Genomic DNA, 27,670 nt, shown 5'->3' with positions numbered 1-27,670 from the left:
CATGACTTTCAGTGGAGTCTTTCATAGTCCTTCATAGAGTCTGCATGGTCTGCAGGCGGTGTGCTGGTGTAGTTCCTGTTAATGGGGTTGTTTGGTTTCTTAGTGGAATTTGTAGAGGCGAAAAGTCACCCCTTTGGGCCAGAATTTTGGGTTGTTTAGCATTTCCTTTTTGGTGAATGGGACTGTGATTCTGAAGGCTTTGTTCTGTCCTCTTGAACTTAAGGGTGTGACCTCTCGTATGTCCTCTATGTCACCTTCTGTCAGATGATTCCTTACGTCTTCTTCGGTAGTAACGTTGTTGAGTCTTCCTATGTAGAACCATGCCATCTGTTCTGCGGCTCTCAGGTTACTGCTTTCTTTGGCTGTTCCTTTCCCTAGTTATCGGCATTTGAATCCAGTACGTGTGTCATGAGTATTAGTTGCTCCCCTTAACGTTGTAATGGCCTGTTTGGTATCATCATGACAATGGTTATATGTGCTGGGTTGTTGATGTGTTATGTTGTGTGTTCAGATTTAGGTCACCTCCAAGTACAATGGTTGATGTTCCTCTGCGTTTTGGGTAGTTTTAACTGTTTGGTTGTTTGTACTGAGCTTCATCTGATCTGTCAGAATTTCTGATTGTTTTACTTATACGTCAAGCATGAGAGCTAGTTTGTTTAATAGGGTTTCGCTGAGTGAGTCAATAGTCGTCTTTAATTCGGTCACTTTGTTTCTTATTTCTGAGCATGCTTCCTTGTTTCCTAAGATGGCGAGTCTTGTTTTGTCTTCTTTGGATGATGCTGTTTTGATGCCGTATGTAACGAGTTGGTGTCTACATTTTGGGCAGAACCAGAAAAGGTTGTTCTTCTTGGTTTTCAGCACATTACAAGCTGACACAGAGATTCCTATGCATTACACATGGTATCGTGACTTGCAGTACCTGTTGTATGTGATTATCTTGTCTTCTTCTCTCAGTTGTAAGTTTCATTCCTCACATGTGTCATTATCGGCCTCATTTGGCATAGTGAATTCTTGTACGTTTCTCCACATTTGTTGAATGTCTTTGCACAGAGTTTGCAGTAGCAGTTAGTTTTTCCTGTGTGAGTATTCCGGCACCTGTTCACTCTTTCTACGTCTATAATTTGTCTTTCTCATGTGGGTCAAACTTTCCTTCGCCTTCGACGCACTTATCGGTCTCTTCCACTTATGTTTCACTATGTACATCTATGCTTTCTCTTTTCGGTGTGGGTCAAACATTCCTCCACCCTCGAAGCACTTATACGGTCTCTTCTCCGTGTGATTCACTATCTGCATCTATGTTTTCTCCTTCCGGTGTGGACTAGAATCTTCCACCGCCCTCGAAACACTTATGAGTTTTCTGCCCTGAATGGTTCAATAAGGTTTTCTCTTTACGTGGGCAATCTGTTTGTTCCTGCTCCAAGTGAGTCACTAATGTTTCCTCTTCAGGTGGATGATCTGTTTCTTGTCTTACTTAACCTCACTAGTTTCACCTCGGCTGCCTCTATGTTTTGATCTTGTATTTAACTTTATACACTGTTATTTACTGGTGATTGATTCTTCATATTTCCAATATGCACCTTTCATGTTCCCTTAGACTTTGTCTTACCTCGTTTAAGATTTTTTGACCATCTATAATTCTCATTAATTGCTGAGTGGCAAGCCACATGTGTTTCACTCTGCTAAGGTCAGTCCTATAACCTTGAAACACCAGGCATCTACGAAGTTCCATGTGGTTGTGGTTGTTCATATAATGGCATGACAAAAAGGCTTGTTAGCATCAGGGTGAAAGAACACATCAAGTCAGTTAAGAATGTCACTCTTTTATCCTGCATGGAGAATATAAGCCAGTCTCCTATAGCAGAACATTTCTACAGTACAGACCATGAAATCCTCTTTAACCAGGCGAAGGTCATATTGGCTGTAAAGGACTTCTATGCTCGACTTGTAAGGGAAGCCATAGAGATAGAGCTGCACCCAAATAACATCAACAGGGAAGATGGCTTCAAGTTATCAAATACATGGAGACATGTACTCCAGAAATACATGCATAACACCTCCATGGCACAGCACAATGCAGTTAAGAAATTGTCGACAGAAGGTGTTGAATGAGTAACTTCCCTTCCAACCACCACAGCACAGCGTGACAATCCCTAAGTCCAGTTAGTGCGGGGCCTTGGATAGTATGGTCGTGACTTCTACGTTCCTTCGAAGAATTTCTTTCCTCACTGTTGGAGGCAAACCTTCACATGCCTTGATGAAGACCAATGCAATTTGGCAGAAAGCTGGGCTTTGCTAAATAAATATATATAAGTGGCTTTAATCCAGTTTGCATATTTATTTCTTTATTTTAATACGATGAGCCATGAAAACCTATGTTTGTTAATGTCGTTTTAGAGTTCTGCTGTTCGAACTTGGTGCTTGTCTATGTGTCCCCTTTTGCTCTGATAACTGGTTAGTTTTTCTTACATATCTTCAGTTATAGCTCTCCATGTTCTGCCCTTGCCATTTCATTTGTCTTGTTTTTCTTCACTGCGCTTTTCTTCCAACTTCCCATTTACTTCATCAGGCTGTGGGGTTTTTTTTCAAATCCCTTTACTCAAATCACAATTTTAACAAGAAGTACTTCCTTTTCCCTTTGTAAGTTCCTTGCTGTGTCCCTCTTATATCTTCCATCACAATTATAAACAATAAGGGTGACCATACATCTATGGCAGCATGTTGTATATGTTCAGTGTTTCAGTGAACCCCCTACAAATAGATGTCTTAGTAAAATGGTTTATCAAGAGCCTATTCCTTTAATTAGCTCTGTATATTCGTGCATGTTGTGATAATTTTGATTTCAACAGTCGGTTGTTCTCCAGAACCAGCAAAGAGGTTCAATTTCTGAACTGAGGACGCAGCACTTTGGGATGTAAGGAGGGTGCGCAGGACGAGGGGCTATGAGGAGCAAGGAGAACATAGCTTTTACCAGATATTACTGTTTGGGCAGTACCGGTGCGCTATTGCGCTCCTTACCTGGTCTGTTCGGAAAAATAAGTATAAGAATAATAAATTTATAATAGGCGATGATGATGATGATGATGATAATAATAATCATAATAATAATAATAATAATAATAATAATAATAATAATAATAATAATAATAATAATAATAATAATAATAATAATAAATAGTAGGAGCGATGTCTGTATTGTGAAAACTGTAATGTATATATAGGGTCAAAGTAACCTTTGCGGCTGTTTGTGACCAAGTCTAGATGTTAATAATTTTTCTAAATTGTTTCGTACCAGCGGCAAGGGTCAGGCCTGGGTGGTCGCCCATCCAAACCTTAACCACACCCGGCATTGCTTAACTATAGCCGGGCCATGTCGCTGGACTGTGCGTTAGAATATATTTATATTCATTTGTGTCAGTTGTTAATAATACATTGATTTAGAAATGACAGCATTTCTAATTGCTTTGATGAAAAACCTGCCTCGGCGTCTGGAGTGTTTCCAGTGCTTTATTTTGGTGGTAGGTAATTACTTCCTTGTGCGGTTGGGTGTTTAGTTGAGGGGTTGGTTTTTGATAGGTTGTGGATTTGCTGTTTTAGGTTGGAAGACAATCTGCTTAGGAGAAAGCGAGAAGTTTTGTGGTTTACTCTGGGCTTGGTTGGGGTGGATTGCTGGATTGCTTGGTGGGGGTGATTGCTTAGTGGTATGATGGTATTGTGAGGGTGGGCGCTGGTGGTTGTGGTCTGGTTTGGGTCAAAATTAGATTTTGTAACAGTAGCAGGAGTAGTGTGGTTGCACCTGTGATAGATGGGGCGGGGGGTGGGGGGTAGTGATGGGTCTCGGGTTCGGTTGCGGGGGTGGAGGGACCTGTAGGCTGAGTAATGGGGGTGGTTTTGCATTTGGATGTATGTGTCTGGGTTGTCTGTAGTGTGCCTTAATTGCTCTTTTGATAAAGGGGCAGCCAGGAAACGAGGCGGCATGACTGCCTTCGCAGTTGGCACACCTCGCCTGGTCCCGAGGTACCTTGGAATCTGTGTGGCGGTGGGGACCGCCGCACCTATTACAGCGGGTGGTCTCAGAGCAAGAAGCTGCTGAGTGATTTAGCTTTAAGCAATTAAAGCACTGTGTGATGAGGGATGTGCGTGAGAGTGTCAGGGTTCGATTCTGAGGTAGTGTTTTGTGAGTGCGTTTCCTGGCATCAGGTTTTTGATGCCTGCTCCTCGTCTGTGTGTGAGTGTCAGTGTGGGTTGGCAGTGGGTTGGTCTGAGTGTGGATGGTTTGCGTGGGAGGGGGTGGTAGTGATGAGGGCAGTGGGGATGGTAGGGGTTGGTCTGGGCTTCGGTTGTAATGGTAGGTGGTACCAGGTTGGTTTGGGAGCTGGTGTCATTTGTTTCTGGGAAGGTTTCGGCAGTGAATTTTGGAGTTGATTGATAGCGGACAGGGTTGATCAGAATAGGTGTGGGTAAACCTGCTGCTCGGATGGTTTCTAGGATGGTGGGGGTGAATTTGTTTTTCCTAGGGGTGATCATGAGTAGGCTATTGTGTGTTTCTTCTGTTATTGCAATGAGGTCTTCTAGGATAGGCTATGGTAAGTCTCATGAGGGGTACTGGGCCAGGAATATGGAGTGGTAGTATTATAACGTCACATTTTTCTGATGTGGGAAATGGAGAATCGAACCGGACGTAGTGATAGGGAGTTCCATAGTTGGAGGGGTCTGGGGTTCTCTTTTGGGACTGGTGGGGGATTTCCAGGACCAATTGCTATAATCGAAGCTGGATTCAGTGCTCATGGTTTGCGAAATTATAGGATTTGTCAGTGTCCTGGCTACTCGGTCCCACCAGGGTGGTTCTGACTTCGGGTTAGGAGCTGTGGTTGGGTGAGGTCAGGGGTGCTGTGAAGCACTGGAAATGGTCAAACTCTTATGAGGACCGGCACACTGTAAGGTGCTCGCTCAGTGGGCACGGTCGGAGTAGTTTTACCGTGTCACAGCGGGATGAGTTCCAAACCAGTGACCACACTGAGGGCTCTGACAATTTGCTTCTTGTGTCTGCATAGATCGTGAGTAACAGGCGAGCTTGTTTCTGCCTATTCTTGGCTGGCAGTTGTCTATTGTTGATTTGAACAGGCTGTGTTGCAGGTGGACTGCTCAAGGCAAGCTAGGGGCTCACTGGTAGCTGGGCTCTGGAGCTTAGTTGGTACGGAGTACCGTAGATATTGCAGGAGGTGGCAGTAAGGCTAGCATACAGGGTGCTAGACTCCCAGTTGCTGGAGCTTGGTGCTGACAGGACTGCTCAGTACGAGCGCTGGGCTGCGAATGTGTGTGTGTGTGTTCAGCTTAGGTATCACTGGTAAGTGAACCAGCGATGGACATGAGCAGCCCCGAAATTAGCCCAAGCAATGTTTTAAAGTGTGCGGTTAAAATTTATTGTATGTGCATGACAGTAGGTTTTGAAGGGATTTTTAATTTCACGATTTTGTGGTTCTGATGTAATTAACCTCAATGAACCAGAATATTTTGTTAACTACTATTTGTATAGTATCAATAGGTGTATGTAGACTTAAGTTTATGTGATTAATGAAACTTTTAATTAATAATACATGTTTTATGAAAAGTAAAGAGCAAAATACATCAAGATATAAAAACTGTAGTCTGCCTAACACTTTCTTGAAGCAGCTATTCCTACGCAAGCAATATCTTCAAGATCAGAGCAAACTGGATCAGCTTAAAGTAATTGCACCATATATTTTCTCTCTTTCATTACTCATTGTTTTGGTAACTTCTTCAAGCTGCAGCTGGGTGCCTTAAAAGGGAAGTCACGTTACTAATCAAGCAATGTTACTATTTTATATCTATGTAAACATCAAGTAACAAAAAAAACTGAAGACGTTATTTTCCAAAAGCAGTGAACACCCAGGTGTTTTATCTATGCACCACCATTGCCATACATTTAATTGTTCCAAAACAAATCTGTAGACCATAGCTTTCAGCATTGATATATATATGTGTGTGTGTGTCTGCGAGAATGAGGCCCTATATATATATATATACGTATATATTTTACATGTATTTTCACTCAAAAGCAGAATGAGTGCATGGTATTCTATGTTCCTTGTATTTAATAGTTTATCAGAATTATTATCAAAATATAATTCACCTCTCAAAACCCTGTGGATAGTCGCAACAAACATTATATCTATAAGTTCAATTGTTTCTAAGAAAGCCGGGCTGAGTGGCTCAGACGGTTAAGGCGCTGGCCTTCTGACCCCAACTTGGCAGGTTCGATCCTGGCTCAGTCCGGTGGTATTTGAAGGTGCTCAAATACGTCAGCCTCGTGTCGGTAGATTTACTGGCATGTAAAAGAACTCCTGCGGGACTAAATTCCATCACCTCGGCGTCTCCGAAAACCGTAAAAGAGTAGTTAGTGGGACGTAAAACAAATAACATTATTATTATTGTTTCTAAGAAAAATGTACCAACCAGGAACTTTTACAATACCATGCACTCATTCACTTTTTTAAATGCTTCTACATGAAAGTTTCAGTCACTTTGCTATGTGTTCAGCATCATCAAATTGTTTAATGACAATAAAATAATTTTATTACATAAACCTTTTATCTATTTCATGTTACAGGTTGAACCTAATCCTGCTCCTGAATGGTTATCAATAAAATCATGGACTGAAATTCTGGCAATGGCAGTGCTACCTAATTTTACAGACTTTGTTGATTCCTTCCCAAAACATATAAAACATTACCAGGCTATTTTTGATGCTATTGAGCCTAATAAGTAAGTCAGAAGTAGTTTCTTTTAAAGTAAAACTATAGGCATATTTGTAAAACTTACTGAATTTCTGTTCACTGAAGGTACTTTTCTTTTTTTTCATCATGGATAATATTGGTACAATTTCATTCAATAACATTCTTCTAAAATAATTTTCTTATGATCTCTCTTGAAGATATTTGTGCTTGACAACCTCTGTAAACTGGTGTCAGAGCTTTAATCTTGACAGCTGATACATAACGACAAAATTAATTTTCCTTCTACTGTCACCCTCAGGGAACCATTACCTCAACCATGGGAAAAGCAGTTAAATGACTTCCAACGGCTGCTAGTGCTGAAGGCCCTTCGTCCAGATAAAGTTACAAATGCAATGCAGGACTACTTAAGCATACACTTAGGTCCTCAGTTCATTGAACCACAGACTACTGATTTGGCCAACATATTCAAAGAATCCACCCCCAATACACCACTCGTATTTGTATTATCAACAGGAACAGATCCTGCTGCTGATCTCTACAAGTTTGCTGATAAGGTAATAATTTTCGAAAATTCTTGACATTAAGTAAGTTAATACTTTTACAGAGTTACACGTTTCATTGTAAGTGAAATTTATATTTGTCTCAAAAGATCTTTACCAGTCTAATACTAGTAGTATAACTGCCTCATATATTAATTGTCTCTAAAAATTATCATTGATTCATAGACGTTGTAACTTTACCTTAGTAATGGTTTATAACCATAAATAGATATTGATTATTTGAAAAGAGAATCCCTTTTTCTTACTCAATTTATAGCATTGAATATTAACTTATACTCTTCAACAGCACCAAGAAGCTACATTGTTCACCATCATTGGTGATATTTCTTTGGATTTTCCCATTTATTTATTTATTTATTTATTTATTTATTTATTTATTTATTTATTTATTTATTTATTTATTTATTTATTTATTTATTTATTTATTTATTTATTTATTTATTATTCTAGCTTGGTGCTCTCTTTTGAATACTGGGGCTAAGACAACACAATCTCATGTTTCCTACACCCATTTGTGCAAAAGTTGGCCAAATAGAAAAGTCTTGAACTCAGCATTTTTTCAAGATATTACATTTTTAGTCTTATTACTAGACTGTGCTGAAAGTCTGCAATCTAAGAACTAGTGAAGGTCTTTCAAGTTGATGCCTGATAGGCAACTTGTGTGTCTGCGAGAATGAGGCCCTACCTGTAATAAATTCTAATGCTGAAGACAGCACACATACCCAGCCCCCAACCCTTGGGAAATAACCAATGAAGGTTAAAATCCCCTACCCAGCCGGTAATCGAATCCAGGACCCCTTGGACCAAAGGCAAGCACGGCAACCATTTAAGACATGGAGACAGACTATTTTCAAGACTTAAGTGATATTAATTGGGTAAAAAAATGAAATGGCGTATGGCTTTTAGAGCTGGGAGTGTCCGAAGACAATTTCAGCTTGCCAGATGCAGGTCTTTTGATTTGACGTCCGTAGGCGACCTGCGTGTCGTGATGTGGATGAAATGATGATGAAGATGGCACATACACCCAGCCCCCATGCCAGAGGAATTAACCAATTATGGTTAAAATTCCCAACCCTGCCAGGAATCGAACCCAGGGCCCCTGTGACCAAAGGCCAGCACGCTAATCATTTAGCCATGGAGCCGGACATTAATTGGGTAGAAATCTAGGAGGATTAAATGTCAGGTTGGGAATACAAAACTGGAACAGTGGAAGATTTCAAATATTTAGGATAAGTAATGAACGTATAAACCAGCTTCAGAGTGGGTCATATGAGTTGAAAGGAAGAGGATGGATTACCTCTCAGCCATGTACGGTAAGAGAAGCAGAGGGAGATCAAGGTGATAACGGTTAAACTCACTTTTATATTACTTATACATAAGAGGTGTGGAACTAAATGATGCCATATAGCTAGTTGCAAATAGAGAATCATGGAAGTGTGTAATTAATTAACATGGGCTTGCAGACTGTATGCTGGAAATTATAACCATCTATACTGTCAAGGGCATGTCTTTTTTTTAACTGAATAGATAATCAACTTCTGAAAGAAAGAAAAACTTTTAGGAAGATAAAACCTGAGTCATTTATTGGTGATGCTTACTGTTTTAATAAGTATGAAAATGGTCAAGGTTGAATGTGTAAGCAAAGTCCAGTATACAGAACCTTGATTATCCATCATAATGAAGAGGAGAGGAGGAGCATATAATTGGAGAAGACTGATAATTCCTTTGTTTTGTTCTTAACGTACTTTAACATTCTTTTCAATAAGTCTGCAACTTTATTCTGAACGTTACTACCAGCAGTTTTTTTTTTTTTTTTTTCCTGCTGTTCATTTTAATTCTCCATACCAAAATAATGTTTGAGAATGAACTATCTAACTTTTGACACACACATGCGCGCGCACGCATACACACACACATTTTCTCTCTCTCTCTCTCTATCTCTCTCTCTCTCTCTCTCCACGAAATTCTCCGCAGCATTGCTGGTGTGATGGAAGCAAATGAATTCCAAACAGCGTCTTTGAGGTCCATGGTTGTCGGATAATGCATGACACATTATCACAGGAGGTCAGATCGGGACTTTGGGGTGACCATTTGAGAGGTGCGGTAATGTTGGCAATACGCTTCCAATCCATCTATATCTGAATACATCGGTATGGTATTCAATTCCCTTACATATATTGTGAAATTCATGAGATATAAGGATGGGATGTTACCACCTAATTAATACATTATAAATACAAAAATATGCATTAATATCATATCAATAACATTTGAGATGTATTGCAAAATGAGAGAAGGGTGCACAGGTAACTCAAATTTTTTTTAACACCCTGAGACTCATGACACAGTGCCAGTAAATCAAGTAACTTATCTCGCCATGCTATGTGACTGGTTTGTACCGCAATTAGAACATTACCAGTATCTCTCAAATGGCCACCTCGAAGTCCCAATGTGAAGGTAAGGTAAGGGTTATTCTGCCCGAAGGCAGGTCCGAACCTCCGCAGAGGTGTTCCTGAGCCGGAGTTTACATGCGGTAGAGTGGCCAGTTCCTTTCCGCTCCTCCATTCCCTTACCCCCCACCAACAGCACGAGGCAACTCATCCAACTCCTGACCACGCCCAATGCTGCTTAACTTCGGAGATCTCACGGGATCCGGTGTTTCAACACGGCTATGGCCGTTGGCTCCCAATGTGAGATACTGTGATAATGCATTATGGGGACACATCAAAGAGAAAGTCACCCACAATTGTTATCAGACAACCACAGACCTCAAAGATGCTGTTCAGAAAGCATTTGCTTCCAACACGCCAGCAATGCTACGGAGAATTTCACTTCGCTCTGGAGGAGAATAATACCGTACTTTCCCAGGAAAATGATGGTGTGCACACAAATAGCCTGGAGTAAATGGTGGTTACCTCCTGTACACACCTGTAAACCCTCCTCTCATTATATACATGCTGTTGATAGTATCTTCTTTCTAATCACTGTCAACACTGTCGACAGTCACCAATTCACTGTTTTGAATTTTTCAGTCATTCTAACTTTTGTCTCATTGTCATACACTTAGTATTTTCTCTTATTAACTCATTTTTAAGACATTTTGTCATAGAAGACATTAATACTCAAAGTAAGAACTGAAGCTTTACTGACCATAATTTATGAGATGCAACCCTGTGATTGATATTTTTTTTTTTTTTCTTTAACTTTCGTGAATGACCGACAACATTCAGAAGGTTGGTCTTGGCAAAAGCCAATAAGGCTCACACTTACTTCACAGATGAGAACACCACATGTTGTGAATAGCAGCTGTAGCCTCATACAGGGTTTCTTCATGGGCGTTTAATACTTTGTAAGAGAGGCAATGTTTTTATTACCATTCCAGTGAGCAGATAGAATTTTGACTAGAACTGTTATCTCAAAAATGGAAAGGACATCGGATAATCCAACTGACAATTTATTGAGAGACAGATAATCAAGGTTGTACTGTATTAGTCTATTGTTGTCTAGAATGTATTAAATACTAAGGTAAAATGCTGTATGAGCACTGTACCAGCTGTGTGCAGTTGGGTGACGGACATTCATCGTTGTTCAAGACCAAAAGTGAAGTGGTGAAATGAATGCAATGGCTTTCACTGATGATGTTATGATCTGGGAAGAAACTGAGGAACAAGTTCAGTCGAGACTCAATGAATGGAAGGTTAAGTTCCAGGAATTCAGTCTCAAGATAAGTGAACCTGAAACAGTTGTGATGGCAATAAACAGAGAGGGATGACCAGTGAACATCATGCTTCGAAACCATCCACTGGAAAGTGTGGAAAACTTTACACACCTCGGCAGTGTAATATCTCGAGATATTCTAGATATTCTAGCCACAAAGGCAAATAGAGTGCAGAAGAGCTCTCGCTTTTACCAGCAAGTACAAACACTTCTCTGGGATCCCAGAGTAGCAACAAAATCAAAGCTGGTGATGTTCAATCAATACTTCATACCAGCCATATGTAACCTATGGTATCGAAACTTGTACACTTACTAAGAAGGACTCATCAAGGTTGCAGGCATCTGAGATGAAGTTACTGAGGTCCACAATTCAAAACCCAAAAACTGGACAATTAAGGAATGACATGGTTAGAAAGGAAGCTGGGATTGAGACATCATTGTTAGAATGGGTCAGCATGTCCAAATTGAGGTAGTTTTAACATGTAATGAGGATGGAGCCAATAAGGACAGCTTATGTGACAAGAAAACGGATGGTGGGAAGACCAAGAACCCACTGGATGGACTTCGTAAAGAAGGACATTGCAGACTGGGAAAGGACACTGGAGGATGTCATTAACAACAGAATGTATCTCAATAAGACAGAGAGGAAGAGGTTTGCCAACAGTACCCGGAAACTGGAACTGTAAAATGATGATGGTGATGACGATGTGACGTACCCACTCTTGCCCACAGATGAGTGACAAAATGTGACGTGGCAGGTCACCTTAATTTTAATATAAATAAATAATATCTCATTGTTTCTCCATGAACAATATCCCATGGGTGCCAGCCTTTAAGCTTATGGCTTGAAAATGATAGTTGGAAATTAATAATGATAATAATAATAATACATAATAGAATCTAAAAACTCCCAGGGGTGGGGTGATGGAACACTAACCATTAAGAACACTAACTTGGAAGAATTTCTGAAAATACAAATTAAAACAACTATTTATTAGGATGAAAAACGTGATGTAATGGCGCATTAACAAAATCTGAACTTACGGAAGCAAAAGAAAAATTGAATGAAATAAACTCTAAGATCGTGAATTGTTACGTGGAGACTTGCAGTAATTTATGCCATTAGCTCACCATTTGTAGACTCTGTTATCTGGATACAATCTATGTAGCAGCTGATGTTTGATGGACCTCTCGTACTGGCGTCGTCATCTCTCGTTGTTGGTTCCAGTACTATTTCTGATTTATGCATAGTACACTAGCTGTACTACGACTTTCCTGACTTAAACACTTCCTACAGTACTTCTTACATAAAGTCGTAATGAGTTCTAATTGTTATAGCAAAACCACCATGGGTTACGTTCACGGAGAGAATGCAGTTGTATTCTTCCATATTACAGAAATGTAGTGTAACTAAATACATAACAAAATATCTCCTGCCCTATACCAGTCAAAACCGGTCTCCCGTTGACTTTAACTCTCATCATTGAGATAACAGGTCTCAATGAGAGTAAATTTTGAGTAGTACACTACTCAGATGCGAAGTGAACTAAGTTAAGATCTTCTCCGATGTCAAAACGTACAGCCCTCCTCTGATGATAGATTAGAATTGTCGAATCCTAGAATTGTCAGTAAGTAAGAGTCCTCTCCAGCTCTTGTCGTCGATGTATATAAGGCTCCAAAGTCTCCCTCCATCAACCACATGGTCCAGTGAGATCTGATGTACTATCCCTTCTCCTATCCATTGCTGTGAATTCATAATTTTGCTTCGTAACATCCATTCACATAGGTTGAACTTTCCCACGGAATCAAAGCATCAGGTAGCGAACTTCGAAAAGTAGGCTTTAACAAGGCTTTAACTGTCTCCTTGGAGTATGGAAAGGGTAAGATCTCTCATAAGCTTGATGATGTACAATTCCTGGTAATGGGCTGAAATTAGCCTGGTGACTCCGGTCACCTGACCTTGGCTATTTGAAATTTACTGCAATCTATTAATACGAATGATGTTGTAATACTTTACTCAATAAGTCGTTTGTTTAGAATATGTTATAGCCGCAATACAAAGAAATGAAATGATAATGTAAAATGGATGACTAAAAATCCTATATATATATAAAGGGTGAAGCGAAATTCGCGCACTCGGGCGTCGCAGCGCGATTCCTCACTTCCCAGCAATAAAAAGTCCACCTCCGTAGCGTAACAGTTAGTGTTATTAGCTGCCGTCCTCGGGGGCCCGAGTTCGATTCCCGGTACTGCCAGAAATTTAAGAATGGCAGGAGGGCTGGTATGTGGTTGAAATGGCACATGCAGCTCACCTCCAATGGGGGTGTGCCTGAAAAGAGCTGCACCACCTCGGGATGAGGACACGAGTTCTTTTAGCAATAAAAAAATGTCTCTCACAAAAGTTCGTCCTGCGAGTATATCCGGCAGAAAAAGGACGTTGAAGAGTGGCAATCTGGCAACACTGTAACCACATGTAGGGTAAATACCTCTGTAAGCACACGTTAGTCGTCCGGTACAGTTGGTGCAGTGCATAGAGTTTTGGGTTAGCATTCAGGAGGTCGAAGGTTCGATCCTAGGTTGAAGCGTATTTTTTTATTTGGTAATTTCCATCGGACATTACATACTGTAATACAGTAAGACACTGTTTCTTAGGTCACATGTATCTTACATTTACAAAATTTTGGAACGCTGAACACGTTGTAACGCATCTAGTAGATAAAGTGGTGCGAATAAATTCACGCCCACGACGTGGAAAGGGTGTCTTTCAAAGCTGACCAATGAAAACGATTGTTCATCCATTTCTAGGATCGTAGTAAGTAAGTGCAAATGGTTTCTAGAGGACCCGCTACAATCTCTGTTGACGATTAAGATGCCAGATACCATACCACCTGGACTACATTTACGAAATAAAAAACATACTCCTCAACCGAGGATCGACCCCTCGAACTTCTGCATGCTAACCCAAAACTTTACCCACTGTACCACCTGTACAGTACGTCTACAACATGCTGACAAAGGTAGTTACCCTACCGTGTTTACAGTGTTGCCAGATTGCCACTCTTCAACGTCCTTTTTCTGCCTGATATACTCGCAGGACGAACTTTTGTGAGAGACATTTTTTTATTGCTGGCATGTAAGGAGTCGCGCTGCGACGCCCGAGTGCGCGAATTTTGTTTCACCCTGTATATATAATTTAAAATGATGTGCCAGTGATTAAATATATATCTTTTCAATTAATTACACATTTCGATAGTTTAGTACAAGCTGTGATGTGCCAAACATCACAACGATTCCTAAAATCTTCTAAAGATCTAAATAGAATTTTGGGTTCCATTTGACAGATAGACAAATGTGTAGATTTAAACAAGGTCCTGTATTAAAACGTTTCATTTTGCATCCTTATAATCCAAGTAGAACCAATAAGTAAATTTGAACTTAAGTCTCTATTTTTGCAGATGAAATTTTCCAAGAGAATGCATGTAATATCCCTGGGACAAGGTCAAGGACCAAGAGCAGAGTTCATGATGAACAGTGCCATGGAAATGGGGTACTGGGTCTTCTTTCAGGTACAACAGTAAATTTAGTGAGTAGATGGAATGAATAATATCATGTTTTAGTGAATGTGATTTGGTTTATCCATTAAGAAACTAAGTCGAATAACTCACCTATATACAGGGTCATTGGAAACAACATGAACCCAGTATATGAGAGTTGTTATTATTTATTTATCTATTTATTTATTTATTTGTTTATTTGTTTGTTTGTTTGTTTGTTTGTTTGATTGTTTGTTTGTCTGTCTGTCTGTCTGTCTGTCTGTCTGTCTGTCTGTCTGTCTGTCTGTCTGTCTGTCTGTCTGTCTGTCTGTCTGTCTGTCTGTCTGTCTGTCTGTCTGTCTGTCTGTCTGTCTGTCTGTCTGTTTGTTTGTTTGTTTGTTTGTTTGTTTGTTTGTTTGTTTGTTTGTTTGTTTGTTTGTTTGTTTGTTTGTTTGTTTGTTTGTTTGTTTGTTTGTTTGTTTGTTTGTTTGTTTGTTTGTTTGTTTGTTTGTTTGTTTGTTTGTTTGTTTGTTTGTTTGTTTGTTTGTTTGTTTGTTTGTTTGTTTGTTTGTTTGTTTGTTTGTTTGTTTGTTTGTTTGTTTGTTTGTTTGTTTGTTTGTTTGTTTGTTTGTTTGTTTGTTTGTTTGTTTGTTTGTTTGTTTGTTTGTTTGTTTGTTTGTTTGTTTGTTTGTTTGTTTGTTTGTTTGTTTGTTTGTTTGTTTGTTTGTTTGTTTGTTTGTTTGTTTGTTTGTTTGTTTGTTTGTTTGTTTGTTTGTTTGTTTGTTTGTTTGTTTGTTTGTTTGTTTGTTTGTTTGTTTGTTTGTTTGTTTGTTTGTTTGTTTGTTTGTTTGTTTGTTTGTTTGTTTGTTTGTTTGTTTGTTTGTTTGTTTGTTTGTTTGTTTGTTTGTTTGTTTGTTTGTTTGTTTGTTTGTTTGTTTGTTTGTTTGTTTGTTTGTTTGTTTGTTTGTTTGTTTGTTTGTTTGTTTGTTTGTTTGTTTGTTTGTTTGTTTGTTTGTTTGTTTGTTTGTTTGTTTGTTTGTTTGTTTGTTTGTTTGTTTGTTTGTTTGTTTGTTTGTTTGTTTGTTTGTTTGTTTGTTTGTTTGTTTGTTTGTTTGTTTGTTTGTTTGTTTGTTTGTTTGTTTGTTTGTTTGTTTGTTTGTTTGTTTGTTTGTTTGTTTGTTTGTTTGTTTGTTTGTTTGTTTGTTTGTTTGTTTGTTTGTTTGTTTGTTTGTTTGTTTGTTTGTTTGTTTGTTTGTTTGTTTGTTTGTTTGTTTGTTTGTTTGTTTGTTTGTTTGACCACTTTAAGCATCATTCATGTCTGGTTCTTCTTCTTTCGATCAACCCAGTATTTTTTCATACTTTCAGAATGGGCTTCTTTACATTCATGCTACTAGGTGTTGCCAGTCCATTTCCTATTCAGGTGATCTTTTTTTATTGTTTGATCTCGGAACCCCGTAGTTTTGTTGATGATCTTCCTATAACATAACTTTACCCTGCAGTGTGTTCTTTTCCTCCATGTCCTCCTTTACTTCTTTAAGCTTATTAATTTGTATCTTACTGCTCTCCATAAATTCCAGAATTCTCTTAGCTGTTCTCTCTGATGGAACTCTTTTGATGTATCCATAGAAACAAAGTCCTCTCATTTCTTAAATGCTGTTGTGTTTTCCTCTGTCTTTTTGTATAATTCTGCATTTGGTCACAGTGGAAATTCTTGGTCTTTTTCTTTTTTCTCAATGTTTCCTGTTCAGTGAAATGAATTCAATAACAAACAAATTTTTTGGCTTTATCACAGTGTTGCAATGTCTGAGTTTTTCAGTGATTGAGATTGATCTTTTGTTATATACATTGCAGCATAGCTGATAAGCTGTTTCCATCTTTCTTGCCCTTTCCTGTAATGCTATTCCTGGGAGCCCTGTAGGAGTTATCCACTCCCCTAGATATTTTAACTTCTGTACTCTATTAATTGTTCCATACTTAGTGACAATATTCCGTGTTGCGTCTTTTCTGTCCTGTATCATTAGTTCTGGCTTTTCATATGATATTTGAAGTACCTTAGCTGTTTCTGCATCATCTGCCAGCATTGCCATACTGTCTGTGAATGCTAGGCAATCAGTTGTTGTTGTTGTTGTTGTTGTTGTTGCTATTATTATTATTATTATTATTATTATTATTATTATTATTATTATTATTATTATTATTATTATTATTATTATTATTATTATTATTATTATTATTATTATTATTATTATTGTGTGTATGTTCAGTCCTCAGCCTGCAGGCTGGTTGGATCCTCAACAGTTCCACCATCAGCTGTCATAGATGGCCTAGGCATCACTGAAGAGGCGTACTAGGGAAATGAGGAGTGAGGTAGTTTCCTGTTGTTTTCCTCCCTGAGCCATAAATTGCTATTACATATCAGTCTGCCAAGTCCACTGAAATACATGCACCAACCAACCCTATGAGTAACATTTTCACACCATTTATAACAGGGACTGGTTGCATAAGGAATGGCATTACTAGCATCACTCATACCTCGGTCACTTTCATGTTGTCAAAGCCAAAGATGAGAATGAGACAGATCAATGAAAGTAACAAAATTGCTTTAGCCCATTCCACACGACATAAACCTGACCTGGCCAGGAATTGAACCCCGGTCCTCCTGGTAAGAGGCAGACACGCTACCCCTACACCACAGGGCCGGCTTCCAGAAGATATAGCATATTATAAACACTAGGTCCCACATGCAAAGGCATTATTTTTCTTTTTAATTTGCTTTACGTCAATCAGACACAGATAGGTCTTATGGCGAAGATGGGATAGGAAAGGGCTAGGAGTGGGAAGGAAATGGCCGTGGCCTTAATTAAGGTACAGCCACAGCATTTGCCTGGTGTGAAAATGGGAAAGCACAGAAAACCATCTTCAGGGCTGCCGGCAGTGGGGTTCGAAACCCACTATCTTCTGGATGCAAGCTCACAGCTGCGCGCTCCTAACCACATGGCCAACTCGCCTGGTATTATTATTATTATTATTATTATTATTATTATTATTATTATTATTATTATTATTATTATTATTATTATTATTATTATTATTTCTTCTCACTTTATGAACTGTTAGTGACCAGTAAGTTTTGGAACTTAACTGAAGTTTTCTCTCCAACAGTAGCAGTTCAACCGAGCAAGTTGGCTGTGCAGTAAGAGCTGTGTAGCTGTAAGCTTACAATCAGGAGATGGTGGGTTCTAACCCTGCCATCACCAAACACCTATCTAAGTTAGTGCGACATTAAAGAAATGGCAGAAAGACTTTTCTTGTAAAGTTGTAATTCATTTCCATTCTAGACAGAATTATAAAAGAAAATTTTATAGGTCTAACATAATTAAAATTCTATGTGTTATCCATTTTTTGGGACACAGAACTGCCACCTTTCTCCCAGCTGGATGCCAAGACTTGATTACCTGGTTGAAAATATCAATCCGGACACAACTCACAGAGATTTTCGCATGTGGCTCACTTCAACACCATCTCCTGCTTTCCCTGTCTCTATTCTACAGAACTGCTGTAAGATGACTGTTGAACCTCCTCGAGGACTTAAGGTAAGAAAGTAATTGTATTTTTATAGGGTCAACAATGTGCTTTTCCTTTGTAATCTGAACCTATTAAAATATAATTTTTATCTACTTAAAATTATCTGAAAACTGTGCCCTTGAAATTCCTAAATATGATTTAACATCTATAATGTATTTAAAATCTTCCACTTAGAATTTCAAATCTAAAAATCACATGTGAATTAGTGCACTCATAGTCAGTATTTGCATATGTGTATAATGTATTAAACTATATACAGAGTGTCTCTTCAAAAGGTTCAGATATTTGCAGAGGAGGCATCAAGCAACAAATGAAGGAAAAAAAGGTCCTATAAACATTGGTTACAGACCCAATATCTTTGAAATTATAGTCCGCTACCACTACTGTCAATGATAACGTTGTTTCAATAATTTACAGAGCGTGGTATGCAACAAAAGATGGAAAAAACCTTCTTACCTAAACATTGGTCATAAACCTACGAGTGTGTTGTGTCATGGTCTTATTATGATGGAGCCCTGGCCCAATTTCATTGTAGGGCCTGCCCGTTCACCTGAACTTAACACTTTAGATCTTTGGCTTTGGGGACATGTAAAGACCATGGTGCATGCAGTCCCCATAAATGATGTGGATACACTATGACAACACATGTTTAATGCCTGTCATGCAATTCAGTCACAGCCAAAGGTGCTCCAGTGAATGAGTGATTCCATGCGATGCAGAGTAAAAGACTGCATTACAATGGAAATCGGTTACATGTAGTGAAGAGTAGATCATTGATGGTAGTGGAAGCGGATCATAACTCCAGAGCTATTGAATTTGCGACTGATGTTTAGAGGACCTTCTTTCCTTCGTTTGTTACGTGCTGCCTCCTCTGTAAATATTGGAACTTTTTTCCAGGACATCCTGTATACTCAAAAGTTTAATAAATAAAAAATAACTATTTAAATCATATTTCATTAACCCTTATAGGACTCTATTTGAACATTATTTATGAATTCATAACATTGACTGTAATTAAAGAAATAAATTAGATTGTTTTAAAATAAACATATTTGGAATTATAGGACTGTAGTCATTATTAATGTGTGCAAAATGTAGTCCTAGCATTCTATTCTTCATTGTGTACATTATTCCCATATCTGAGCAGATCAGATGAAAAAATTATAATCAATTCGTTGTTGCCTTGTACTTGAAAATGAAAAATTATCTTTAATGACATTGAATTCATAAGTACAGTACTGTTATAGATATAAAGGGCAAACTAACATTAAATGGAACTGAATAGCAATCAATCAATCAATCAATCAATCAATCAATCAATCAATCAATCAAATACCGCTGATCTGCGTTTAAGGCTGTCTCCTGGGTGGGAGATTCCTAATCAGATGTGTACCTAGTCTTTTTATGGTTTCAAAGAAGTTAGAACTTTATCAAACATTTCCCTTGGTAAATTATTCCAATCCCTAATTCCTCTTCCTATAAATTTGCTCCAATTTGTCCTCTTGAATTCCAATTTTATCTTCATATTATGGTCTTTCCTGCTTTTGTAAACTCCACTCTAGCTTATTAGTCTACTAATGTCATCCCAAGCCATCTCTTCACTGACAGCTTGGAATACAATGATATTTCAAAATATTTCATTCACTGTGTTTTGCACTATATATATTAGCTTGAATTCTCATATATTTACGCTTTTTACACTACAAGTCAAAATATTGCTAGCTATTTTTCAAGCTAAAGAGACCATCAGGAAAATATCATTAGTCACTCATTTTTCAATGATGGGCATTGACAGTATAACATCTGTACCATAGGTCCTATGAAGGTCAATAATATCATAACCGTTTGCAGGTGGCAATGTATTATTGCAGAGGGTGAAGGGTGTAACTGTTCCACCTCGTCAAAACACTTGGGGAGATGAAAGTTATTATCTTGGGACACATGAATATTAAATAAACTATTTGTGGCTTGCCCGCAAATTGCCACGCAAATAGAAACAATAAACATTCTATGGTTCCCCATTTCTCTATGTAATGTTTGGGCGCCATGGTAAACCAAAATTTATATTTACTAGCATAAAGACTTATATTGAAATCACAGGGGTAGGATTTTAAATAATTAACCATTAAGTATCGCTTAAGAAAATTAACGCAATATAAAATACAAATGAATTTATTATACAAAAAAAATGAGATGAATCGGAAAAGTTTCCTTAAAGCGTGGAGGGATTTAGAATTTACTGAATTTACTATTGCTTGCTTTATCTAATTGAAGCTCACCAATTACAGCTTTCGTTGACGTCATCTGGTTTCCGTGGTTACTCGTTCTCTTCTTCTCGATGTAGACTCTGCTCCATGGACATCCTTCTTTCCTTCTCTGATATGGTACGGGCTATCTGGACTAACATTCCCTACTTGCCTAGTCTTTAAATTAGACATTGGCCCTATACTTGTAATAACTGATCAGCGTTGATCGTATGAGGAGAAAATTCCGAGATATGAATTTTTCCATATTAGTAGAAATTTCAAACCAACTGAGCTATACTATTTATACGGTACAGACTTGTACCAAAATTCCGTAGACTTGAACTAAACATAGTTCTTCGTCCACAATATTTACTGAATATCACACAAGCCATAAGCTTGTTTTGTTTCTCGTAGATCCGATAACATTACCGCAGCTGAGTACTGTATCGAAGCGACAACACCTTGTACAAAAATAACTATGTCGCGGAGCGACCACACACTGTATCAAAAATCAAATCACGTCGTACAAAGTAGATGTTCATAGTAGAAGTAGTAGTGATGGAGTTTCCCTAAGTATCTCGCTGTAAGGTCGTAAGGTTGGAAAGTCGTAAGCTTCACAGCAGAAGTTGTACTTAGTTAGGTCTCGTTCTCGTGTTGAGAATCAGTATATATCCAGGCTCCCCCCCACTCTTGGTAACAGTTCAATCTCAAAACTCATATACAACGAAGTATCTGATTCGATAGTTCAAAGTATCAACTCCCCTTCTCTTCTTCCTCGACAAGTCCAGAAGGCGTGGCGATGATATACCTGACTAGCTTGCAAGCCTCGCGCACGGGTCGCTGTTTACTAGCCTTGGTCATAAAATAAACCCATGACTAACGCAAAATCCCAAGCTTCAAGAATAACCCTCCGTATACACAAACATGAGATGAAATGAAAACAACTATGTCTCAACATGTTGACCGTATTTACAACATAATGAATTCTTATCCTACATAATATAATAATTTAAATAATAAAACGATGTTATTAGATATACAATATGATTCCAAAATGCCTTGATTACAAATGATTGACGTTGAATAAATATGTTATTACAAATAATTGCCGATGGCGGATGAACTTGCTATCAAATGATATCGCGTAAAATGATATTATATTAAATTAGTAGGGCTGGAGAAGCCTGGACGGTTACAAGGGTGAATTTCAGCGAAAAGTAATTTGATGTAAATACTGCTAACGAGGGAACGGTACGAAGTCGGACGGCGAATTTCGATTTGATTTTTACATATTCGTGAAGGTCTTTTTAAGCTGAAACAGGTAGTGTAAGTCTAATTTTTCGCTGGTCTTTTTTAAGGGGCCATTGGGGGCCCAAAGTTGGCGGTGCGCGCTCTGAGTTGTACAGTACATGCTGGCACACGTCAGCGCTCACGGCCAGCGGCTGCCCTGCCTCGCCTTCCCTCTCCACTCCTTCGGTTCTCCTCTGTCCCCCACTACATACGACTGCCAACAGTTGTGTATATGAGGCGAGTCCTATTGTATTCGGTCAAGTTCTCCACGACTGATGCTATTCCACATACAGGAGATCGCATTGGATTCTTTACTTTGTTATGGCTGCTTGCAACATAATTGCAGCTCTTATTAATGCCTACAGTGTTAATATTCAGGAATCTACAGAGCTTTCTGATGAAGAGCACATCATGTATAAACAAATAAAGACAACGTTTGATGCAATTTTGGAGGGAAAATGCGAATTTATTCAGGAGGAAGAAGCCGTTTTCGTTGATTCAAAAGACGAAGATGACGTTGAGGAGGGGACAACAACACAGAAAAAACGCAAACACGAAGATGAGTTTAACGAAGATAACAAGTCTTATGATGGCTGAGGAAGGCCCTGTAAGTCAGCGGAAGATTATGATTCCGAATCATTGTTGAACTTGTATAAAAAATAAAGGAACGAGGACCTATGTACGCCGTACGGAAGTATAAGACGACTCGGAGACAAATTTATGAATTCGTCAACCACGTTGAACACAACGGAGAAATTAGGAAATGTGCGATGGTTCGAGCTTACGTGAAAGAAGTGTTCACCAAGGCAAGGATGCGTTATTTATATGTCACAAAATCGGACATTGAGCGTTGGATTGGTGAGGGTAGAGAGTTGTTTTGCCCCAAACACTCTCCAAAGCGAGTCATACTTGACAAACCTTAAAAGGCGTTTGAAAATTCAGTTCCGAAAAGTAACCAAACTAGTCAGTAAAACGTTTAAAACAGACAAAGAAGTACGACACGAAGTGGCCATAAAGTTTGTAATGTTCATTAATGAATTGCAAGAAAAGAAAGAGATCCCGGATGCCAATATCTGGAATTCGGACCAGTCCCGAGTTGAGTACAAAATGGCAACACAGAGAAGTTATGATTTTCGTGGTGTGAAAAACGTTCTTGCTACGCTTGTTTGCCAAAATAGTTTTAAGCACTTCCACACAGTGCAATATCACATTTCTAAAGCCGGAGAAATGGGACGTTTGCTCTGGATCGTTTTCCAAGAAATTAATGGAAAGTTTGAACCTAGAGTACAAGAAAGTATCAAAGCCTACATGGATGCCTTTAATATGTCGTAATTGATTGTTCATCTTCCGGGAAAATGGGGAAAGGGCATGTACGTGACTGGTTTCAAAACGTTTTCCATCCGCAATTACAGGAAGTCGGAAGAAACTTCTTCTCATAGATTCATTCAGTGGCCAGGGCAAAAATGCACAACTTGAATCCCTGACGAACAAACGTGTACAAATTGAATACATACCGAAAGGAACTACGTATCTTTGCCAGCCGTGTGATCTTGGACTCTTCCGACATCTAAAATGTTTAGTCCATCGAATGGAAAACATTTGCCGGGTAAGGAATTTACACGGCCAGTCAAAATTTAAACCCAAAAACAGACTTTTCATTATAACTAGTCAAATACTAGCGCATAACCAATTACAAGGTGATTGTTTTACACCAATATGCTTGGAAAGTGGGTGGTTATTCCAGTACTGACAATATACCACAATTTTAATACTGTCTCACAAACGAATTTTCATGATTTGACTGATAAAAAGTGTGCTGGAAATGATTGTACCAATTTTTCGTTTATAAGGTGTTTTGTTATTCACATTTTGTGTTAGATTTTCACTATCATGCCATGAACAATGGACCAATACCAGACTGTGTTAGAATAAAGTCATTTCTTAACACTTTGAATGTCATGATGATGCAGATGATATTTGATTATGTATTATTTGTATGTTAAGTAATGATTTGTAAACAATTTTTATTGTTTATTTATTCCATAATGAATTCATCTTTGTAAATAAAATGTCCCAACTTATCCCCTGTTTACAACTGTAGGCAGCCGTATGTGGTGAGAGAGAGAGGAGAACCGAAGGAGTGGAGAGGGAAGGCTAGGCAAGACAGCCGCTGGCTGTGAGCGCTGGCGCGTGCCGGCATGTACCGGTACTGTACAATTCATTGCGCGCACCGCCAACTTTGAGCTCCCAAATGGCCCCTTAAAAAGGACCAGCGAAAAATGAGACTTCCACTACCTGTTTCAGCTTAAAAAGACCTTCACAAATATGTAAAAATCAAATCGAAATTCACCGTCCGACTTCGTACCGTTCCCTCGTAAGACTATCTTAAATTATGCATTCATGTATGAAAACAAAATATATTTTGGGTTTCACTGAATTTCAGCACTGATCTTTTCCAGGAATTAAGTTTTATTATTTTGCAAAAATGTGTTGGAACAAAAATGGCACAAGTGTCACTGAACAATTTTACCAGTAAAATAAAGTTTGTAAATTGTTATTGTAAGTTTATTACTGTAATCACAGTTCACTGACTAAAAACAACAAGAGAGAATAATAATAATAATAATAATAATAATAATAATAATAATAATAATAATAATAATAATAATAATAATAATAATTGTTACGGAGTTATCCGTAGAAGGCAGAGGTGAAAGAAGGTGCGGGCTGGAATGGGTCTAACTACAAGTCTTAAAGATGAATTTAAAATTTAAATAAAGGTTATATTTTCAACAGATAACAACATTTAACAATTTTCACTAGGTGAAATAACAAAGAAAATCAGGTACAATGCAACTTTACAAAAGAAAGCACAAGTTAAGGGGTCTTTACAAATTCTGGGCTGTGAGCCCAAATTCGTCAATCCTTGAGCTCTCAGCTCACAACCACAAAATACCAAAGGGCAGAACGCCCCTAATTACTTGGAGCACTAGCTCCCAGCAATCAAAATGTTACGCCTCCCCAAGGCACCTTTCAAAATACCAGAAAGAACAGACCCGCTCTCAATTTTACAAGCCTATCAAAGGCCACAATAAACTTTACTTCTAAATGCCCTCAAGGCACACTTACAAAGAAACAGGGGTACCTTGTACCCAACCTACAGGGCCTTCGCATGAAGGAAAAACAACAGGTTAAGTTACTGGCCCAAAGTACAGTGAGGACTGGAGGCGTGAACTTGCACTCCTAAATACACATTTTGAAACCTAAGTGGCGCTCGGCCGATTACACAGGGGCTAATCCCAAGCTAGGGAGGTGACTCATATGAGAAAACTTTAACACATTAAGGAAGAGAAGAAACGTAGTCACCTCAACTTCAAAATGAAGGGGAGCTTGAGAGGGTAAGGCACTCTCTATCCCCGCTTTACAGTTAAAGAGATTTGTAGTTTTTACATAGACAGAAATGGAATTTACATTTTAAAGAGATGGGTTACATATTAAAGCTTTTGAACCTTCCCCGCGAGTTAAACTGCTGAGCTAGCAAGAAAAGATGTTAGATGGCCATTACCTTCTTGAAGATCTGCTGCCCGAAGGAAGAGGCGCTACCCGCCCCCTGCTATGCTTCTATACACTAAGCAAGATGTTGTTGAAGTGGCGAAGAGCCGAGAAAATCAGCAGTTTTTAAACCCTCGTGGAAGCTTCGAGACCTTTCATGAATAATTAAGACACACCCACTCAACTTTATTGGGTAGTTATAAGTTATACATCAACATTGAAGAAGAAAGACACTATTGGTCAAAAATTAATTAAAGAAATTTGGATTGGCTGAGTTCAAAATTGGCGGAAAGAAAGATTAATATTGCCAACCCAAAAAATGAAAGAACAAAATTTAGTAAAGCCAAACTTTCGAAAACAAAATTTCTTCAAAAAGTTCCTTCCCATCGCACCAGGGTGCATGATCATAGTTTTTTTGTGGAGACATCTGTCGGAGAAGGTCCACACTTCTTGGTCAACCAAAAAAAAAAAAAAAAAAAAAAAAATCGAAATACACACAGTGGCATCTTCTGAGGAACTGTTGAATTAATTCAGTTGTTAAAGTTCAGAGTTTTTCCGGTAGAAGTAATTTAAGGTGGAACATTCAAATATGTGGCATATAGGTGTACCAACCGGTATAATAATAATAATAATAATAATAATAATAATAATAATAATAATAATAATAATAATAATAATAATAATAATAATAATAATAATAATAATAATAATAATAATAATAATAATAATAATTGTTACAGGGTTACCCATGGAACAGAAAGAGGTGAAAGAAGGTGCGGGCTTGAATGGGTCTAACTATAATATCAAAATTAATTTAAAACTTAAACTGAAGGTTATATTTTCAAAACTTCAAACTTAACAATTTTTAATAATAATGAAACATCAGGTCCAATGACAAACTTAAAACAGGTCAAGGAAAATACAAGATTAGTGAATGTGACAAATGTTTGGCTTCAAGCCCCTTGTTTTATAATTCCTGAGCTCCCAGCTCAAATTTACCATTCAAAATGAGAACAAATTTTATCAAGGGCAGAAATCAGTTAATTCAAAGAGCACTTGCTCCAAATTACAATATCTAGCCTTCCAGAGGGACTCTTTACAATTACAAAACTTGAAAAAGAGCTAACGGGCCCTCGGTTTCTTCCAGCCTACTCGAGGCAACATCAAAAATCTTACACTCTCTGGCCTTCCATGGCCCAACTTACAAATTGAAACAGGGGTATCTCGAACCCAACCTATAGGGCCTTTGCGGAAAAGAACAGATTAAATAACTGGCCCAAACACAAAAGGAATGGAGGTGTGCACCTGCGCTCCAAGATAATGAAAACTTAGAAACCTACAGGGCTCTAGGCCGATGAAACAGGGGCTATTCCCAAACTACTGAGGTGACTCGTATAGAAATTACCTTAACACATTACAGAAGGAAAAACGGTTACAAAACGTTGTCACCTCAAACCAAGAGGAAGGGGAACTCGAGAGGGTAATTCACTCTCTATCCCCAATTTCCAATTACCCAAGAGTTTACGAAGTTTCTACATAAGCTGAAAGAGGATTTACCTTTTAGAAAAGTTCGTTACATAACTAAAGAGTCGGACCTTTCCCTCGGATTAAACTGCGGAGGTAACAAGAAAGAATAAAGTTATGTGGCCATTACCTTATAGATGTTCTGCTTGCCGACGAAAGAGGCCACTCGCCTCCTGCTTGACACACACACACTCAGATAGACGACGATCAATTGGCCAAGAAACGTGAAAAGCCGCAGTTTATAAACACTCAGGGAAGGTTCGAGATCATTCAAGACTAAACCAGCCACACCCTCTCAATTTAATTCGTTACTCTCAAAGTTACACTCAGAATCGAACAAGAAACCTGTGATAGGTTGAAAATTAACTACAGAAATTTTTCAGTGGCCAGATTCAAAACTGGCGGAAAGAAAAAGGAAACATTGCCAACCCAAAAATAAATGAACATCAATCAGTTACAAAAACCTAGAAATACAAAACTTCTTTAAATTATAACTTCTTTCACTATGCACCAGAGGGCATGATCAAAAATTTTTGGTAGTGTCATCTGTGGAAAAATGTCCAAACTTCTTGATGTATATCCAAACAAAACAAGGAGAAATTCAGTCAGTTTAGGAAACTGCACAATAACAAAATTACATAATATTTCGATGGTGACATTTCTGATTAAAGTTCTAAGTTCCTGTTGTAGTAGTTTCCACTTTAGTTTGATAGAGGAGTTCATTTAGGTGTTAATTTTGAATGTGCGGCATTGAGGTGTACCTCCTGGTACAACAATAATAATAATAATAATAATAATAATAATAATAATAATAATAATAATAATAATAATAATAATAATAATAATAATAATAATAATACGTGGGGGTTTGGCTCTGAATTAAGTAGGGGCTAAATGTAACCCTGCAT

The 27,670-nt window shown here is 38.2% G+C and overlaps 1 protein-coding gene across 1 annotated transcript in view; it reads left to right on the top strand.

Moving 5' to 3' along the window:
• Positions 1–27,670, top strand: part of LOC136866853 (dynein axonemal heavy chain 1) — a 1,878,455-nt gene that overhangs the window by 1,744,616 nt on the left and 106,169 nt on the right. Inside the window, exons 29-32 of the mRNA XM_068226864.1 lie at positions 6,629–6,783; positions 7,054–7,309; positions 14,488–14,598; positions 17,979–18,158. Coding sequence (XP_068082965.1) covers positions 6,629–6,783; positions 7,054–7,309; positions 14,488–14,598; positions 17,979–18,158 — 702 coding nt within the window. The remainder of the gene's footprint in view (positions 1–6,628; positions 6,784–7,053; positions 7,310–14,487; positions 14,599–17,978; positions 18,159–27,670) is intronic.

Source organism: Anabrus simplex, chromosome 3 (genome assembly GCF_040414725.1).
Source record: "Anabrus simplex isolate iqAnaSimp1 chromosome 3, ASM4041472v1, whole genome shotgun sequence".
NCBI classification, from domain to species: domain Eukaryota; kingdom Metazoa; phylum Arthropoda; class Insecta; order Orthoptera; family Tettigoniidae; genus Anabrus; species Anabrus simplex.
Note: the sequence above shows the minus strand (reverse complement) of the source record. Positions and strands in the feature narration are given on the sequence as shown.